The sequence below is a fragment of the Mustela putorius genome, unplaced genomic scaffold (assembly GCF_011764305.1).
Source record: "Mustela putorius furo isolate JIRA1106 unplaced genomic scaffold, ASM1176430v1.1 tig00000145_pilon_pilon_pilon, whole genome shotgun sequence".
Lineage (NCBI taxonomy): Eukaryota > Metazoa > Chordata > Mammalia > Carnivora > Mustelidae > Mustela > Mustela putorius.
This window is the reverse complement of record NW_025421294.1, coordinates 40604876-40624529: the sequence shown is the minus strand read 5'-3', so window position 1 is coordinate 40624529 and position 19654 is coordinate 40604876. Positions and strand designations below refer to the sequence as shown.

Below are 19654 nucleotides of genomic sequence, written 5' to 3'. Positions count from 1 at the left end.
GAAAGGGACGTTCTCTGGCCTGGTTTGCCGGGGACTGAGGGGATTCCCAGGATGCAGAACTTTCAGTGCAAAAACCAGGAAGGTCCCAGCCAAACTGGGATGAACAGGTCACCTTATGATACGAACAGCCAAGGTGCTTTTATAAATATCCCCAGCGTGTCCAGGCTGTGCCCCACCCTGACTGAATTTAAAACCTGGAGCTTGGGGCCCAGGCACCAGTAGAAAGGTCCTCAAGTGATTCCAAAAATGTGCAGCTATGATTGAGAAGCACTGTTTTAGAGTGAGCTGGGCCTCTTTAACATCAATCAAGTCAGATGTTTTGGAAGCAGGAGGAGGAAAATGAAAAATTAGCTTAAAACCAATGGAATGTTTTCCTGCTTTAAGCAAAAATGTGAGACACATGAAGTTTATAGAGTAATCAAAGCATGTATGTAAATCAAACTCAAGGCTCTAAGAGATGAGCAAAGGACATTAACAGAAAATATATAATACAAGCGGAAAGTAAATTTTTGAAAAAAAAATTCAGTTTCCCCAATAAAGACAGACAAAATAGGAGATATGATTTTTTTAAGCCTCTCTAATTAGAAATTAGATGAAATGAGATAAAATAATGCAAGAGTCTGGTGGAAAATGCACTCAAATGGTGCTATTGGGGGCATAAAGTGGTTTACGACCTTTTTGGAAACCAATCGGCAATATGCGGGAAGACCTTAAAGATGATCACATACTCTGGTTCAGTAGCTTCTGTTCTCTGAATCTTACTAAGGATATAATTGTGTTTTATTTTCTTAGAGGGAAGGGGCAAAGAGAGAGAGGGTGGGGGGAGGGGCAGAGGGAGAGGGAAAGAATCCCCCGCAGACTCTGTGCTGAGTGTGGAACCTGATGCGGGGCTTGATCTCACGACCCTCTGCTGAAATCAAGAGTTGGACTGAACCCACTGAGTCACCCAGGCGCCCCTAAGTGTATAATTTTAAATAGAGAAAGACCTTTATGCATCAGTGGTAAGAAAATAATCGGAAATATAAGTGAGTACTATGGGTTCAGAAGCAGGAATTGGTTAAAGGAGTTACGGCAGAATATTAGCCTGGTGGGCAAGACTGTGAACTCTGGGATCAGAAAGACCTGGAAGCCTCCTAAGACAAGTCTTGAGAAGTCCCTTAATCTAGGTAAGCCTCAGCTTTCTCATTTTTAAAAATAAGGGTAATACTGAAGTCTACCGAGAGTGTTGGGGAATTAATACTTGGAAATTAAGAATTAAATGAAATAACACACAAAAAAGGGCTTAGCATCATGCCCAGCACGTAAGAACTCAGTAGCGGTTTGTTATCATAATGATATAGTCTATTAAAATCTCATGTACCAAAAGCTTGCCATAGTAAAAATGGGAAAATGCTCATGCTTTAAGAATGTTGGGTAAAGAAATGCAGGCTAAAGATTTTTCTCTGTGCAAAACTACATAGAGAAAGAAGTCAGCAAGGAACACACAGGGATGTCAGCAGAGGGACCTGAAGGAGAGATGACAAAGCGTCTGAGTCTCTCCAGGTGGCCCATGGAAGAGACGGGGCAGTGGTTGCAGAAGTCCCATCTGTTGAGATGCCCAGCTCTGAGGGGCTGTCGGAGACAGAGCAGACCCCTGGGGGGGGGCAGGGGACAGTCAGTTAGGTACCTTTGCACTGGAACCGGTGGGTGGGGGTGGTGAGCAGGAGCCTGTCGGCCATGGGCTCGGGGCTACTGCAGCGGGCGATGCCGGGCTCCTTGTACCCCGCCTTCACCCACTCTGAGAGCCAGCGCAGACTGCAGTCACAGTGGAGTGGATTGGTTCCCAGCGCCCTAGAAGGCAGAGCAAAACGTCAGGGCCCCCTACTCAGCTTGGCCCAGAGGCTCCACGGAAAAACAGAATCTTCAGACTCTGGCAGGATTAGGGGTGTCTGACTGGAGGCCTAATGGAGAAGTAGTTTCCACTGGGCTAGTTTCCACCAGACTCCAGATAGTCCTTCCAATCCCTCCAGATGTTTCCACCCCATCTAAGGCCCTCCCACATCTGAGGTTTTGCTCGCACCTGCCCTGCGAAGATTCAATCCTCAACTCAACCCCAATCCTAGCCCTTCCAGGATGCTTCGAACTTTGGCCGGCTGACTCTCCGGCTCACTTGCCCCACTGAAAGGGTCTACTCTGCAGAGAAGGTGCTGGTACACAGCAACCTAGGGAGAAGCTTCAGACCATGGAAAGGGCTCAGAGCCTGCCACACCTACATGTTCTGTGTCAGTATATTGATGATTTTGAGCTAAAGGTACTTGAGAAACGGCAGGTGACAGAAGGGCTCTCTGACTTCCCTCTTTCTTTCTCTCATTTTAAAAAAGATTTTATTTATTTATTTGTCAGAGAGAGAGAGCGAGAGAGAGAAAGAGAGAACAGAAGCAGGCAGAGTGGCAGGCAGAGGCAGAGAGATAAGCAGGCTCCCCGCTGAACAAGAAGCCCGATGCGGGACTCGATCCCAGGACCCTGGGATCAGGACCCGAGCCAAAGGCAGCGGCCTAACCAACTGAGCCACCCAGGCGTCCTGACCTCCCTCTTTCTACCTAAAAGCAATTCATAAAGTTTCCCGTGAGAAAGCTGCCTTCCCTGCACTAAAAAGAGAAGATTCTTACCACCAGAGCCTGGGAGTCAATGCCAAAATGTACCCCTATGAACAAGGCTGTTCAAATAAACCTCATCTTCCAACAGTCCCTTGATATATTTCCTGGCCACCACCCCTTAACAGACTGCCCCAGCCCAAGGCCCTTTGTCTTGTCCCATCCCCACAGGTTATCATTTTTTATATAAAAATGTATATAAGCTTTTGGGCCCAATGGTGGCTTCATTTTCCTTTTAAAGACCCCCACGTACACATAAAAATACCAGATACATTTGTATGCTTTTCTCCTGTTGCCCTGTCTTACGTTCATCTAATTCTTAGGCCAGTCACAGGACCCAAGGGGGTAGAAGCTGACTACACCAGTCAGCTTAAAAATGCACAGGAGAGGGGATGGCACGGGCTGGTGCAGACCTCTGCATGGGGGTGTCCAGACAGAAAATACAAGAACTTTTGCTTCTTTCAAAAATCATATCCTTTAGCATTTCTACTTCTTGAATGTTTTATAAGGTGCATACATAATGTATCAGTATCACAGTATATGCATGACCTATGAAAATAATTAAATATGCATGGAGTTGGTATACAGACTCAAAAACGGTCACTGGCAGAGGTATGTAACAGCTAATACGCGCAGACCTCGGTTTCCCCTGCATAAAATGGGGAGGGAACACCTCATGCCGAGTGGTAGTGAGTTTGTGCTCTAGAGTCGAGGTGAACCAGGATTTGAACCAAGGCTCTGCTGCTTACTCGCTGTGCAGCCCTTGGACAAAGTCTTGAGCTCTTCTCAATTTTTAAGTTTTGCCATGTGTAATAAGGGGACAGAAATGCTTTATTGCTGTAACAAGTGAATGAGATAATTCATCTAACGTGTTTATCACATAGTAAGAGTTTTATGTTAGTTCTTCTTATTAAACATTTACGTTGTTTACATAATTGATGACACCCCTGAAGGTGTCTGAAGCAGAGAACACACGAGGCGCACCATGTGGGCACGTTTTTATGGGCACGTTTCTCAAGTACCTTTAGCTCAAAATCATCAATATACTGACACAGAATGTGTAGGTGTGGCAGGCTCTGAGCCCTTTCCATGGTCTGAAGCTTCTCCCTAGGTTGCTGTGTACCAGCACCTTCTCTGCAGAGTAGACCCTTTTATGCATCCCGGAAGGAACATACACTGAAATGCGTACAGGGATGTCACAGTCCCTAGCACAATCAGGATACTCTGTCTTCAGCCGATCCACACCCAGGAGAACTGAAGCTACTTACAGATGGGAAAGAGACGTCAGGTCGCGGAAGGAGCCTTCAGGAACACTGGAAATGTCATTGCCGTGGAGAGTCCTGAAGAGGAAGCACAGGGCGGAGGTTAAGCCCCAGGTATGGTTCTGAGCTCAGCAGGCCCTTGGGGTCCCAGACTGGCCCCGACGCCCCTCGACTGTACTCAGAGTCCCACTGTTCCTAGAAGGAGGCGCCTCCTCTGTGGCAGGTGTGTGCCTATATCCACGTCCAGCTCAGCCATGCGGATGGTGGGGGGTGGGTAGAGGGAGATGTGGATGGAATTTTGAATCTGACAGGCCCAGGGTGGAAGGAGAAACTAGTCCCTTTTAGCTGTGGGATCCTGGGTGCATTAGCTCTACTCTTCCGAGCCTCCGTTTTGGCACCTGAAACATGGAGAGAGATGTCTATGTAATGGAGGCAATGGAGAGATTCTGGGAAGAACCATGGTCAAGACTAAGCTCCAGAGCTACGCTGCTTGCCTTCAACTCCTGACTCTGCCACTTACCAGCTGTGTGACTCTGCCCGAAGCTATTTACCTCTCTGTGCTCAGTTGCCTATTGTTCCCTCAGAGGGAATGAAAGTAAACAGATTTGTCAGAGAAGGTGGTTGTGGGTGCATTAATCCATACAAAGTCTAGCATTTTCTATGTGCTAAATGACCAACCATTATTCATATATGTGAAAGGGTCTTGAAAAATGGCTGGTACAGATCAATAAATTAGTTCCCTTCACATTCACCTAGAGAGGTTTGGGGCAGACTGAGAAATGTGATGAATCCCAGCTCAGGTGACAGGGAGGGGGGATGCTCCCCAGCAGAGTCCATGGAGCTGGACACTCATCCAGGTCTGGCGTCTGCCGTAAAGCCAACGTATCTGGTGCTCGTGTGCCTCCAAGTGCATTTCCTGACAGCATATCCAAGAGGCCAGGTGACGCGCTCGGTGTTCATCCCACCCCTCTCCACCTTGTGTGGCAAGAGCTGGGAGCCATTCTCACTTGCAGAATGATGGCATAGACGGCGCTTTTAGTAAACGGCTGCAGGATAGGTCCACAAGAAAAACGAAATGCACACTGCGTCAGCACTCAGGTAGCACTAGTAAATCCATAACTCATGGCTTACACCCTCCTTTGAAGGACTGATCATCAAACGCCCATAGAAAGTCCCCATCCCGATGACTCCCTTGGGTCTGGCCTGCGAAACGCACGGTAGGTGAAATTCACAGACACTCAGGGGCTCCGCTGGTGACTACTGCACACGGCCGTCTGTGCTGGAAAGGAGCCCACCAAACAATGGGGCAATGAGAAGTGACTGCGGAAGTGTAGAAGGATCCTTAACTAATGAATCTGCCCTTTTGTTTTCCTTGTAGCTGATAGCCTGCCCTGGGCTTTGAGCTGGAATATAGACAGGAGCTTAATTACACTTAACACAGAACAGAGCCTCTCCGACAGACTGAGTGCCAGAGCCAACAGATTTCCGAGACCCATCCTCAGGGACTCTGATCCCATGTATTTGGATGAGGGCGGGGGCAGGAGGCTGCATTTCTAACCAACTCCCGAGTGACGCTCATGCTCTCGGTCCCCTGAACCACATTTAGCTGCCCTAGGTCATTACCCTCATCACCTCAAGCCCCTTCCCCTTTCCTATCCCCAGGACAGCTGGAAGAAGGTGCCCAGAGCTCCAAAGAGAGCTGGAGGTAACTTCTCATTCCCTGGATAAGAAGGGGCTAGAAGTACTTCCTAACACTCACCAGTATCATCTAGTCTGGAATGCATGTGGTTATTTATGAATCATACCGGCTCCTGCCTGCTATTAGCTTGGATGACTTCATGGCTGCTTGCTGTTCAGCAAATGCACCCAGCCCCGTTGTTAATCATTTCTGAATGAGGCCTGGGCCCCTGGAGAGGCACGAAGCCCTAATTTAAAAACACCAAATGACCCAAAGGCAGCTTTGGCGCTGTGACTCCCGCAAGTCACGCTCCCATTTATTACGAGCTGAGCCACTGAGATCCCCATAAACTGCAGAGTAACGGGGCTGTAATTTACTGGGACAGCACTAAAGAAATCTGTCTACGCTGCAGGTTCCCACTCCCGGTTTGGCCCCCAAAGAAAGACTCTTTTGCCTGTCCCGCCACCATCCTCAGGGCTGTCCGGAAGTGGGACAGCTCATCTTCAAGGGCCCGGGACTCCTTCCCTGCTGACTCTTAGGAGGTGTTAAGGCCCAAACTTGGGCATTTTGAGGTGCAGATGAGGGCATCACTTGGAGTAACATGAAAGCGGAACCTTCTCACGACAGTTCTGGGTTGCCTGAACCTCAGGTCTCCAGACCCTCAGGTGCTCCTGGTATGTGTACGTGAGGCAGGTGCTCAGGGTTCGTGTGACAGATGGCAGGGACGACCATCATCCTATCCTGTATGCGCATGGGGGTGGGTGGGCAGATTCTCTTCTGAGCAGGCTAGGTCACTCTCAGGTGACTTGGGGGTTAAGTTCTAGATCAGAATGCCTGGGTGTGCATCCCTATTCTGAACACCATCGGCTATGTGATTATATGATTCAAGGCACTTCATCTTTCTGCTTCAGTTTTCTGATCTCTCAAATGGAGGAATTCTTAGGATCGACTCACAGTAGATATCTTTTCAGGAGTGTGGGTTGATTGGCATCAATCTCTTTTTGGTAACAGTTCCTTTGCCATGGGGGAGTCACCTTTCCCCACCTCTCAGTCCGTCTGTGCCCAGTCCACACGGGCACAACTATGGCCCAAGTCAGCGTCAGCCCAGAGTCTCTGAGAGGGGTTGGAGGCTGAGTATGTGACCTACGTGGACCAGTGGGAGACATTTCTGGGGCTTTCTCTGGAACTGTTAAGCCAGAGACAGTTTCACTTGGAGAAGCAGAAAGAGACACATTTCTGATAGTACAACAGGAGCTCCCACACCCAGTCCCAGAAGGTAATGTCTATTACTGACTGTTTCAGTTACCTGTATTGAGAAATTCTCTTCCTGCTTAAGGTGGTTTGAAATGATTTTCTCCTCCTTCAGTCAGGAAGGGATCTAACATACTGTTTCCTAAACCAGTTGCAGAGATTCAAGATACAATGCAAAAGGTTCAGATGGCACAGAGCTCAGTGCAGAGGCCTGCCTGGGACACGTACTCGCTCATGTGAGCTGCGAGTATGGCTAGCTTCGTCATGATTCCGTCCCCTCGAGGCTCCGGGACATGTTTTGGGGCTAGCCCTCTCAAAACATTCCCCCCACACAGTGGAAGCCTGAAGCTATGCAGTCTATACCCTGCAAAGGCACTAGTGAGTCAGATTCCCAGGCTGGAGAAGAGACACCTTGGGTTTTGGCAGAGTGACCCTGCGCCCATCACCTTCCGGCCCGTGTCTCTTTCCACCACACTCTTTAACTCTCATCAGAGGAATCTCTAGGCCATGTTTTTCCAGTCGTCAAGGAAAGTCTGAAATGGGCAGCAAGGAAAAGAGATAACCTCTGGCTGGGAAGGACAGAATGTGGTGGCAGGGGGGCTGGGCTGGTCGCTGGGAGCCTGGTTCCCATCCAGCTTCTGCTCGGGCCTTGTGGGCTAGTCCTGCAGCACTGCTTCCTGCTCCCGCCCCCAGAAGCTGCCGCACTCCCCTCCCAACTGCCGCTCCTTGGGGGGGTCCCCATGCACATGCCCTTCCTTCAAGGACTCTGTCTAGGAAAATTATATTCTCCCGGCCTAGAATATTCTCACTGCACTTTGGCCAAGTGACTCAACCTTGCTGAGCCTGTTTCCTGGTCTGGGGGATGGTGATAATAGTGGTACATTCTTCAGAGGGTGGATATGAGAAGAGGCTATGATTAACCAAAGCACGTAGCCCAGGCTGTGTAGTACACACAGAAGGTTTGGTAACTGTCAGCCGTGATTGTGATATCCCTCTCAGAAAGCCTTCTCAGGGGAGGGCCAGGACTGGGTCACATGCCTCTCCTGTGCAGTCAGTCCTGTGGCTCCCTCCCAGGTACCACCACGTGTGGTAGGAGGTTATCTACTTGTCTGTTTCCTCTTCTAGACTGTGAGCTCTCTGGGGATGGGAATTGTGTTTCATTATTTTCCTCTCTGATGTCTAGGACAGTACTCAACTGATAGGGGGCATTTAGGAAAGGATAAACAAGTGAATGTGGACAAGTCGCTAAGCCTTCCTGAATCTGTCTTCTTATCTTATAAACAAGAGGTTGGGATAGGATAATTTTTTAAAGATTTTATTTATTTGGGTTGGGGGGAGAGAGAATGAGCAGGGGGAGGAGAAGAAGGGAAACAGACTCCCCCTCCCAGACACCCTGCTGAGTAGGAGTCCAATGTGAGGCCTGATCCTAGGACCCTGAGATCATGCCCTGAGCTGAAGTCAGACACTTAACTGAAAGCCTCAGGTTAGAATAATTTCTGAGACTCACCTCCCATTTCTAAAATTCAAAATTAATTTTATTTTTTGGTAGCACCAGAGTGCCAAACCGGAACCAGGGTTTAGAGGTCAGAATGAATCACCTTTTGGCTCACCAGAATTGTCTAATGTTCAGCAGCCAGTCAAACATGGAGTAGGATTGGAGCACCTGGGTGGCTCAGTTGTTCAGCGTCTGCCTTGGGCTCAGGACATGATTCCAGGGTATGGAGCTGGAGCCCTGACTTGGTTTCCATGCTTCTGGGGGTGCTTGCTTCTCCTACTCCCTCTGCCTCTCTCCCAGCTTGAGTCCTCTCACTCTTTCTCTCAAATAAATATAGAAAATCTTAAAAAAAAAAATGAATGGGGTTGGGATGCCTGGATGGCACAGTTGGTTAAGTGCCCAACTCTTGATTTCAGCTCAGGTCATGATCTCAGGGTCTCGAGATCATGTCCTGTGTCTGGCTCTGCGATGGGTGTGGAGTCTGTTTAAGATTCTCTCTCTCCCTCTTAACTAATTAACTAACTCACTCAATGGAGTGGGGTTATCTGGGAAGGGAGCAAGCTCCTGGTCTCTAAAGGTAATCAAGCAAAGGGCAGTGGAGCCCTTTGCAAGATGCTACAGGGAGAACCCATCCAATTGGTAGAACGGGAATGAACAACCCAGTGCACATAAATAGCAAGCATCATCTTCCTTCAGGGACAAGGGGCTAAAAATACTGAGGATGATGACTGATAATCCCACTCCCTCCCTCATGAGCAGAGCTAACTGATTCCAGGTGGCCCCCCTGCAGCTGGGGCTGGGCACTGACAGTTGGGACCACACACACGCACACAAGGCATGTGCTTAGTGTGGGGCAAAGATCAGGGAAGACGCAGATCCCTGAAGAAGAACCAGAATGTCCATGAGAATGTTCTCTTCTAGCTATTTTTAGATTAGGAGCAAATGAGGAGAAGCAAATTTTCACCCAGCGTTTTGTACTCAGGGTTCCCTGACAACTCTCTTGTCTCAGAAATGTATTCGTATCCGCCCACCATAACACACACACACACCCTCTCACTCTAAAATTCTCACATCTTTCTAGAATACTTTTTGGCCCTTTTCTTTGGCTAAACCTGATGCTCATTCTTTTCCCCTACCCCAAACTGCCAGCAGCCGTGGATCTCTGGTCATTTCTGAAATTTTCATCAAAGTAATGAAACCATTTAGAAATGAGAAAAGACATAAATGCTCAAATGTAGTTATAGCTATTACAACTCCTGATTTCACAAAAACCTACCTTTCCCCCCTAACCCTCTAAATTGCAAATATCCTACTATATTCATTCATCTTTAACTCTGCCTTCTTTTATTACAGAAACAACTTCACATTAGCGGATAGTGATCAATGATTTCTTTTTTCATTTGCTATGTTCCCTTATAGTCCTTCTTTATAAGGAGAAAGGTAGGCAAGTTATAATCGTAACATATATACCAATTAGGTTCACTTTTCCACATAAGGCTATGTGGTAAACACTTCCCCATGCTGCTACCTTGTTTTCGTCTTTACCTCTTTTAATAATTGCCCTTCATGGGCCACCTGCGTTATGCTTTTCCTTAAACATTTCCTCACTGTGGCGCTTGTGGGTACTATATAAAATGTAGGTTAAAAATAACAGAGCAACCAAGACCTTAAAAGCAGAGAACCTTTCCCTCATACTGTATTATTCCTTAGCATAAATTCCTAGCTGTGCAATTACTGAGGGAAAGGAGGTAAATATCATAAAAGAAACGTCGTCCATAAACATTTTTATTTTTCCTGAATTGGCCTTTATGCAGAAAATGGTTGCTCCCCACTGAGGCAGATGGTTGCAACGAGGGCCTCTAAGACCACTTATTATCTGTGAGATCCCATGATTCTAAAATGATGATGCCATAAGCCTACTAATTCTTAATTCAAGAAACAAGCAGAAGTATGTGGTGTGTTGCTGTGTGCTCCCGATGAGCGAATGAGAGCAGTCTGGAGTGAGACAGGCGAGGTGCCCAGACGGCAGGAAACCCCAGCGATATTCACGTGGCCACCCTGGGAGACTAGACAAATGGACAGGCAAGCATTCTCAGTCTCCCTCCCTTTCCTGTGCTGGGTTGCCGCCCTGGAACCACTTGAATTTGGCAGCACACCCATGCAGAGAACTGGAAGACCAGGATGGGAGACAACAGTTGGGGATTGGGGAGGGATGGTGGGACGTGGGAGGGGACAGCAGGTCCGCCCCAGTCCCGGCCAATGAGAGGAGCCCATTTTCCACCGTGTTCAACTAGAAACAGGGAAATGGTTCTGCTGATGTTTCCATTCTCAAACTCCCCAGAGAAGGCGGATAATAAATAAGTGACAATAACAGATTGCACACTGTCAGCGCAGGCACTTCTTTGCCCCGAGAGAATTGATTTTTAATAACAGCGCAGATGACATGTGGCGGGAGTTGTCGCTGACACCAGTGTTTTGTGGGCTCCAATAAATCACATCAGCCTGGAGGCTCTGGAATGGACGGACTCATTGGGTGCTGTTTGCTGATTGCTAGTGGATCCTGAAAGGGTCCCAGGGCTCTGAGTCAGGGGGCTGGATGCTGTAGCCTCCTGATGGCTGGATTCTGGGCCAGTTACAACCCGGACCTCAGTTTCCCCATCTTTAAAATGGGCACAATCCCCTCAATCTCACAGCACTGTTGCAAAGGGCTATATGAGGCAATGACCATGAAAAGTAGCCTTTCTGTCCTCATGGGAACATCATTCAAAGGATCTTCCTTTGCCAACAAAATATGCAGGATGACAAGGCACAAAGATGAGGTGATAGACAACAGGGCCCCGGGATGGGGGTGGCACAGTGAGGCACCATTCCTGCTCTTGTAAAGTAATACAAGTACCGATAGTAACAAGTGAATATTTATAAAGTGTTTACCACGGACCAGAGCTATGCTAAAGGCTGTATATACATCATCTCATTTAATCCTTGTAAAACTGTATGGGGTAATTACCACCTGTATTTTATGGAAGACACATGGCTAGGGAGGGGCAGAGCCACACTTGGAAAGAGGTAGATTCTGTGGCCGTCTTGTCTTTGCTAGGAGCTCACCCGCCTCAGTCAGCTGCCCTCTACCCTGGGTTAGGACAGGGTGAGGCAGGTGTCATAATGGTGATGGGGGAGGGGGGTGGGTGTGGAGGCTGCAGACTCTGGAGCCCCATCTAAAGGGGCAGGGCTGCTTGGCCTCGTAGGAATGTAGATAGGAAGCCCTGCAATGGCCACGCCTCTCCATTTTCTGAGAGAGATTAGAAATAAGGATTTGTATGAGAAGCCCTCTGATGTTTAATTCTTAGCAAATTACTAAAACTTTGTTCTTTTGAAAGGATGCTCTGTGAGTCCACTAACTCTACAATGGCTGACTCATAGCTGTCTGTGAGCTGAACCAGGTCTCTGGGCTTCTAGTCGTGAGCCCTGACACTCCTCGCAGAGGTTTACAGAGCATACGTTGGCCCTCAGAAGCCAGGGGGACCAGCAGCGGCGTGCTCATCAGCACAGTGGCCACAGGCCACACGCTGGGCTCTACTGGGGTGCAGAATATGCCTGTGTGTGCTAATCCTCCCTAGAGAGGCGCTGCTGATCTCACTGGGCACAAAAAACAGCAGAAACTCCGGGTGTTTGTGATTTGCTCCTGGTCCATGGGCGGTAGTGGGTTGCCCCCCTGCACTCCCCACCCCATTGAGCCCGCAGGAGCGCTAGGCTGGGGACATTTTGGCGGGGGGGATAGGAGACTTGGTGAAGTCCAGCGGGAGTTGGGTTCCGGGGTACTCACAGCACCCGGAGAGACCGCAGCCCGTCGAAGGCGTGGATGGGGAGGCACCGCAGCCGGTTGTAGCTTAGGATCCTGTGGAAGGAGACAAGGGTGCTCTTGGCCACTGCTATTCTCAGCTGCTTAGGGTGTACCATCCACGCTGTGAACCAGTCAAGGCAAATGCTTTCTTTCTCTATTTCAGTTTTAAGATATTGACAAAAAACATCCCAACAGTAAAAGGAAGAGAGATGCTCTCCACTGCTCCAGAAAGTTCACTGGCTTTGTTTCCCTAGCTTCCTCTCGTGTTCCAGGGCAGGCTGGCCTCCTAACCAGCTTTGCCACTGCCCCCCTCTACGGTCAAATGGTCAGTGCTCACCCTGTGCCGAGCTAATAGGAAATAAATGGATCTGAGCAAAACATAATTGTGGAGGGAAACCTTCCGCTGGGAAGGAAAATTCACCAACCCCAGAAGGTATTCCAAAGAGGGCGTTCTGCAGAAATAATCAGGTCTTATAGTTCCTCTCTTACCGCCCAGACAGTAGGGTTCTGACCTACTTTGTTTTCCTTCTGATGATTAAGGTTTGCACTATGTGAGGGCAGCCATGGCCCTGAGGACCACCAGAGCAGAGAACACCAGCCCGAGGGGGCAGGGAGAGAGGATGGCCACAGGCCACTTACTGCCAGGCCCATGTTAGACACAGCACCCCCTGTACTCACAGCGTGGAGAGGTGAGACAGGTTACTGAACGTGTAGTTGGTCAGCACGCCGATGCTGTTGTTGCTCAGGTCACTAGGAAGAGGAAAACAGAAGGGCCACACTTGACTGTTAGTTGCATCTGCAGGGGTTCATTCCCAACTTTCGCACATCCGTGCGTACCGGCTGTCCATCCATCCATCCACCCATCGATCGTTCCGTTCCTCCATCAATCCACTCACCCGTCTACACACCTATCCACCCATTCGTCCAGTTTTTTCACTCAACATTTATTCAATCACTCATTCAAGCATTTGCTGTCCATTCGTCCATCCATCCATTTACGTTGTCAATCAATTCCAAGTCTACCCTTCCATTCATCCTGCCACATCTCTGCCAAGAACAAGCTCCAGCTTCTTGGCAGGGATAACTATCCCAAGCAGTGGTTTTTAAAAGCAGCTGCGCATTACAGTCCCCTGGAGAGTGCTTACACCCTCCGAGGCCTGAGTACCATGTCCAGACACTCTGGTTTATAAGTCAGATCTTCTGAATTAATTGCTTGAGGGTGGTTTAGAGCATCAGTACTGAACAAACGAACAAATTAATCAGCTGGGTTCTCGACTCAGGGCACGTTTGCTTCCCCAGGGACATGTGGCAATGTCTGGAGACATTTTTGGTTGTCACTCGGAGAGGGACATTACGGGCATCTCATGGGTAGAGGCCCCGAAATGTTGTTCAATGTCCCACAGTGTCCACAGCCCGACAAGCAAGAATGACCTGGCCCCAAATGCCCACAGGACTGAGGGGTAGAAATCTCATCTAGAGGCTCATCTGGGGGATATACAGGAAGCCAGGCTGAAGGGGGTGACAGGTGGCTTTCTTCCACCTTTCTTCAGTAGCCACAGTGATTCATTCCGAAAGAACGTTCCTTTTCCCCCGGTGAACTGGCTCCCTGCCCCCCGAGCAGCCAGGGTGACCTTCCAGTGACCACTCGCCCCAAAGAATTATTTTGTGCCCTTATGGGTCCCCTCCTGGCAAGGCAGTGAGGCTGTCAAGGGACAAAGCTCACGGACCACGCAGCTTCCTGGGCCCCACCCACGTCCCGCAGTCCTGTTCTTTATTTGGGAGTTTTTCCTGGATCTTGGCAGACTTGGAGCCAGTAGGAGCTGCCACCTGAAGGAACATCAGTTTGAACTTGGAACATTTTCTAGGCAACTAGAGGAGGAAGAAGAAATGTTCATTTAAGTTCCTGGCAAACCTCAGTGCAGCCACAGCTTGCAAGAACCTGGAGACTGAGGAGTCTCCTGATTCAGCTGGGGCCCCAGAAAGTCAGAGGCTCCCCTACCTGTCCCTAAGCCCAGGGGGAAGGTGATGTGGACGGTCAGTGATGCCAGGCTCTGGGTATTTCTGTGTGTAGTTCTCCCTGGTAAGGCCTGACACGTCAGACCGGCTCACGCCTGCCAGCTGCCCCTCTGTGTTCCACCCCAGGAGGAAGGGCAGGAATGCCGAGGAGCCCGCAGACCATCTTCCTTTACCCTCCACATGAGTTTCCTGAGCCTCCCCAGGAGAGAACATTCCATGTCCCCCCACCCCCGCCCTCCATGCCAGGCTCCTTACATAAGTGTCAGGTGTCGGAAGGCAGACAGCTCCCTGGGCACGGCTGTTAAGTGGTTTCCTTCCAGGTACCTGCAAGAGAGGTGCACAGTGACCCCTGGTCCAGGGATGCTGCACATGTAGTCATTTCACCAACATCCCTCCTCCGACTTCCTGGGCGAGGTCAGGCCTCTGTTTTACTCTCTCATAGCTCCTTTCCTCCCCCACCGCCCATCTCAAAGCACATACTACATTTGTCACTTAATATTGATTTGTGTGATTATTCAACAAACGACACTTTTCCCCACTGGTCCACTATCCTCCATGATGGTGGGGCAGACCCACTGCCAAATGGTTGAATGGGATGACATGGGTTGAAACAGGATGGGAGTCAGTTTGTCAATGGCCAACCCAGGCTTATTTTCAAGGACAAGTTGGAATGGGTGTTTCCTTAAATTAGAGCCAAGTGACTTTACTTCCAGGGCTGGCCCCTGGGAATCCTCATGGGCCAGAGCACTGGCAGGACCCCATAAGGTCTGAGGTGGCCATGGCATGCTGGATTATTGTCCCTTTGGTCCTTAATCCTTTGGGGTGTACCTATTATGTGCCGAGAGCAATGCCAGATGAGGGAGGTAGATACAAAGATGAACCAAGCCCATTTCTGCCTTCAGGGAGCTTGATCATCTGCCCTAAAATTCAGCCACATACACTCAGATCATGCCCACAGGCAGAGGAGTTAAGAGACATGTATTCGCGGACGCATCTGTGTATTCAGGCAGAAATATTTCTTGGGCGACTGCAGTGTGCTGGGCAGTGTACGTACTGGTGGAGAAGACAGGCGTGATGCCTGGTTTCCTGGCACTTGACAATCGAATGTGGAAAGGAAGGGGGAGGGGCCGGGAGGGTGCAGGGAGGAGAGAAAGCCTGGGGGAGATAGAGAGAGAGAGATTAAGGACATGCACAGGACGCGACAGAAATTACAAACTGATGCATGCTTTGAAGGAAAGAAGCAAAGTTCTGGAATGGAGACGCTGCTGAGGTGGGGGGCTTCGGACGGCCGGGGAGGAGGGACAGCTGGCAAAGGGAGGCCTGTGGAAGGCCCTGGGCTTGGGTGCTGCTGAGGCAGAGAAAGAAGCCTGGGAAGCCGGGCTGGCGGGCTAAGGGGGAGGGGCGGATCACACACTGCAGCCTGGGAGGGGTGTCTATTCCCGGGGCAGGGCACGGCGGCAGACAGGTGCAGGGGGCTGGGGCGCACAGGGCTTGCCCTGCGTTCACTCTTCTGCTCTGCACCGAGGGATGGGTGGCAGGGCATTCACATCCTGTGCGGACACGGGCCCTGTGGCTCAACCGTGGTGGCAAGGAGCAGACGTGTGAAGAGCTTCCAGCCTTCTCCGCTGTGGGAGGGGCGGGATTCTGGGGTCATGCGGGGCCACCTGCTTTCAGGGAGTGTTTTGTGGACCGTGTGGCACGAGGGAGGGAAAAAAGGAGAGAGGGAGGGAGGGAGGAGCTGGGTGAATGAGCAGGGCTGGTGCGGAGGCACTGGTCCAGGGAGCATCTCTGCTGGAGGCAGGCTAATTAATCACGAGGGAGCCACTTGAAGGGGTCTCGCCTCAGGATGACAGTGACGGCTCACCCTCTCCCATGCTGCTCATTCTCTCATTCTTGTCTGTTTGCTACAGCTACTTAGCAAACTCGAGGCATCTAAGAGGAAACCCAGAATGAGACACCACAACCCCAAATCTCCCTGCTGGGATGTTTACAGAAGGCCCCGTGACAAGCACATCAGAAGCAAGTTACTTAACCTCACAGACAAGGAAACATAGTGACAAGGAAAATAACAACACAGAAACAACAGGTGCATAGCCTAGTGCTGTGGGATCCAGAGTCTCTGGTCTGTTATTTAATCCTCTAGATATTTTGCTGGGTGTTTTGTCCATTTTGTTGATGAGGACACAGAGGCTCTGAGAAGGGAGGAATGAGCCCAGGAGCCAGGATGGAAACTCAGGGCCACTGGGCTGTGCCATCCAAGAAGCCAAACCCATGGTATTTCAACTCTTCCCCTGAGGCTTCTTATTTATTTATTTTTTTAATATTTTATTTATTTATTTGACAGAGAGAGAGATCGCAAGCAGGCAGAGAGGGGGAGGCAGGCTCCCTGCTGAGCAGAGAGCCCGATGTGGGGCTCGATCCCAGAACCCTGGGATCATGATCTGAGCCGAAGGCAGAGGCTTTAACCCACTGAGCCATCCAGGCACCCCCTGAAGCTTCTTATTGTCACCTTTGGCCATCTCTGTCCTGAGAGGAATCACTCTACCAGAGAACTTACTTTCTCACTTCTGCTAGAACAGAAGATGCACGCAGCAGGGATCTGGGCCGCTTCTGTTTTCTGCTGCATCCCCAGAGCACAGTCTAGGGCTTAGCACACAGTAGGACCTCAAGTATTTGCTGAATGAATGACTGAATGAATGAAGAGAAGGGCTGTCTACAGTGGTGTCAAAGATGCCCTGTGGCTGGCCCACGTCCATCTGTAAGGCAGGCCACACGCTCTGTGGATGCGGGCGTTTGCTGAAAGTTGAATGAACACATCAAACCACCACTGGAAATCAGGGAGGCTGACAGCATGCTCATCAGAGGTGGGGAGGCTCGGGGGTCCCCGGAGGGTAGGCAACGTGACACAGAAGCTTCTGGAACCTCTGGGCAGCCGTGCCAGTCCCCTGGGTTCCAACCTGGCTTTGATCAGTGCTCTGCCGAGGCCGACCGGATCGGCCTGGCTCCCTGCTAAAAACCCTTCCCTGGCTTCCACTGCTTGCTAGAGAAGGACTACCCGAATCCTGCCCAAATCCTTCCAAACTGTTTGAGGCCTGTCCCAAGTCAGTCAGGGTTCTCTAGAGAAACAGACCAATAGGAGAGATACACACACGACACACACATATGAATATATATACAGAAGGAGAGAGAATTTGTTTTTTAAAATTTTAAATAAATATTTGAGAGGGAGAGAGCGTGCGCGCACGCTCTGCCCCATACAGAGAGGGGCAGAGGGAGAGGATTCTCACGCAGACTCTCCGCTGAGTGTGGAAACCCACGTGGGGCTCAGTCCCAGGACCCTGAGATCATGACCTGAGCCGAAAGCAAGAGTTGGCCGCCAAACTGACCACAGCCCCCCGGGCACCACGAGAGAGAATTTACTCTAAGGAAGAAGGGACAGCAAATCGGAAACTCAAGTAGGACCTCAGTGTTACTATCTTCGGGCAGAATTCCCCCTTCTACAGAAAACTCCAATTTTTCGCTTTTAAGGCCTTCTACAGATTATATGAAGCCTACATCCACGTTACTCTGGGTAAGCTCCTTTACTTAACTGCACCTACAAAATACCTTCTGGGCAACACATGGCACCGCAGCCCAGGCAAGCTGACCCATGAGATTCACCGTCCCAGGCCCTGCCTCCCTCCGCTGTTCACCCCACAGCAAACTCTCCCTTGGCCTCAGCCCTGCCCCCCGGAATGTCCCATGCTCCTTTTGGAGGGCAAGTCTGGGCACACACGTGTCCTCCCCACCCCCCACTCGTTCACTCCAATGGCTGCTCAGAGCTCAGTTCCAGCACTGCCTCACCGACATCATCCCCCACACCCACTGCGGACATGACAGGCTACTCAGTCCAAGCTCTCAGTGCATTTTCTTCACAGCATCGCCCCCCCCTCACTGTGACCTCCACATGCGAGTCTGTGATTAGTGGGGCGGGACCGTGTCTGTTTGCTCCCTGTGGCACCCCAGGACGCTGGCTGGCAGCCGTTGAGGCGCAGGAAACATTGTCTGTGTGATGCAAATCCCCGAAGTCCGCAGGGAGAGCTGCATGCGGCCCTGCAGGGCTGAGGGGGGCCCGTGTGGGACCCACTCTAAGGGCACCAGGTCCCTGGCACCCTGGTGTGGCGGCGCAGAAGACATGAAATCAAAAGGCTTCACTTCACAAACACAGAGGTGGCTGTGCGGGAAAGCTCTCTTTGTGCAAAGCCCTTTGTGAAGACTCTGAACTCGAAAAGTTGCCTGCAGCCTGCAGCCCAGGCCCGGAGGGACGCTTTCAGAAGATGCCACGCTTGCCCTGCCGGCCTCGGAACGATCAGAGCCTCTCTAGCGGGTCAACCTTTGTGTCGCTCTGCATTTAAACACTCTGTGTTAGTCCCGGCACCAGCCCACAAGGACGTGCCTGCCTCACATGAAAATCCACACAGAGCTCTGTCGGATGGATGCTCCCCTTCTCTGTTAGGAGTTTGGAGGCGCTGACGGGCGTCACATGAAGAACTCTCAGACCTACTGAATCATGAAGGAGAAGGGCGGCTGCCTTCCAGGAGCCCCCACTCATGGCCAGTGTTTCCACCAGGAGCCTAGGATGATGTTCTTGGCTCTAGCTCAGGAGTCAGGCAGCCCAGGCTCACATCCTGGCTCCACAAGCTAATAGCTGTATGACCCTGGACAACTTACTTAACCTCTCTGAGTGTACATTTCATCTGTAAAATGGGGGGGCTTATCATGATCACCACCTTGAAGTGATTATGAGGAGTCTCTGTGGAAAGCTCTTGGAGCAGTGCTCAGCACATTGGTTTTCAGTGTTTTGAACACACTCACACACACTCTCTCTCTCTCTCTCCATCCAGTAATACATATGAATATTGGAAAACAGATAATGATCCCCATGCTGCGTATTCTCTATTCTTGTTCCGGAGTAATGTTTCTAAAATGAGAACTGCATCGTGTCACTCTCCTGCTTAAAATTCTTCCTCGGCTCCCTCATCTCCCCTGGGATAAGGAGTCAGCCCTCACCACAGCCTACGGGAACTGCAGATCCTTCTGGAGTTTTCAGGACACACCAGTCTCCTTTCCATTCTGTTTGCTCCATCACTGGTCTTCTTGGTCTCTTGACTTTCAGATCTTTCCACATTTGGGTCTTCTCAAAACAGTTTCTTTCTTTCTACTGCTTCCCACGCCCCACCGCCACCACCTTTTCCTGGGAAATGCTATTCTCTGTCCTATCTGAAATGCCTAATTTCCTGACTAGCTTTCTTACTTTCCCCCCCATTCTAAGTTTCTGATATCAGGGGTCTCATCTGTCACCTTAGCTGCTGTGCTCCCAGCTCCTGTGACATTATCTGGCACAATAAATTCAGGGAACATGTGACAGCATGAAGAAGGCTCCTCTGAGCCTGTGGCCTGTGCTCCCGCTTCCCTCAGGCCCTCCCACAGATGGCCGTG

General features: G+C 50.3%; 1 protein-coding gene across 1 annotated transcript in view; it reads right to left on the bottom strand.

The window, feature by feature from the left end:
- SLIT3 (slit guidance ligand 3) overlaps positions 1–19654 on the bottom strand; it is a 588228-nt gene that overhangs the window by 39179 nt on the left and 529395 nt on the right. The window contains exons 21-25 of the mRNA XM_004737643.2: positions 14432–14500; positions 12839–12910; positions 12143–12214; positions 3902–3973; positions 1667–1830 (exon numbers count right to left, since the gene is read on the bottom strand). Of these exons, the coding sequence (XP_004737700.2) occupies positions 1667–1830; positions 3902–3973; positions 12143–12214; positions 12839–12910; positions 14432–14500 (449 nt within the window). The remainder of the gene's footprint in view (positions 1–1666; positions 1831–3901; positions 3974–12142; positions 12215–12838; positions 12911–14431; positions 14501–19654) is intronic.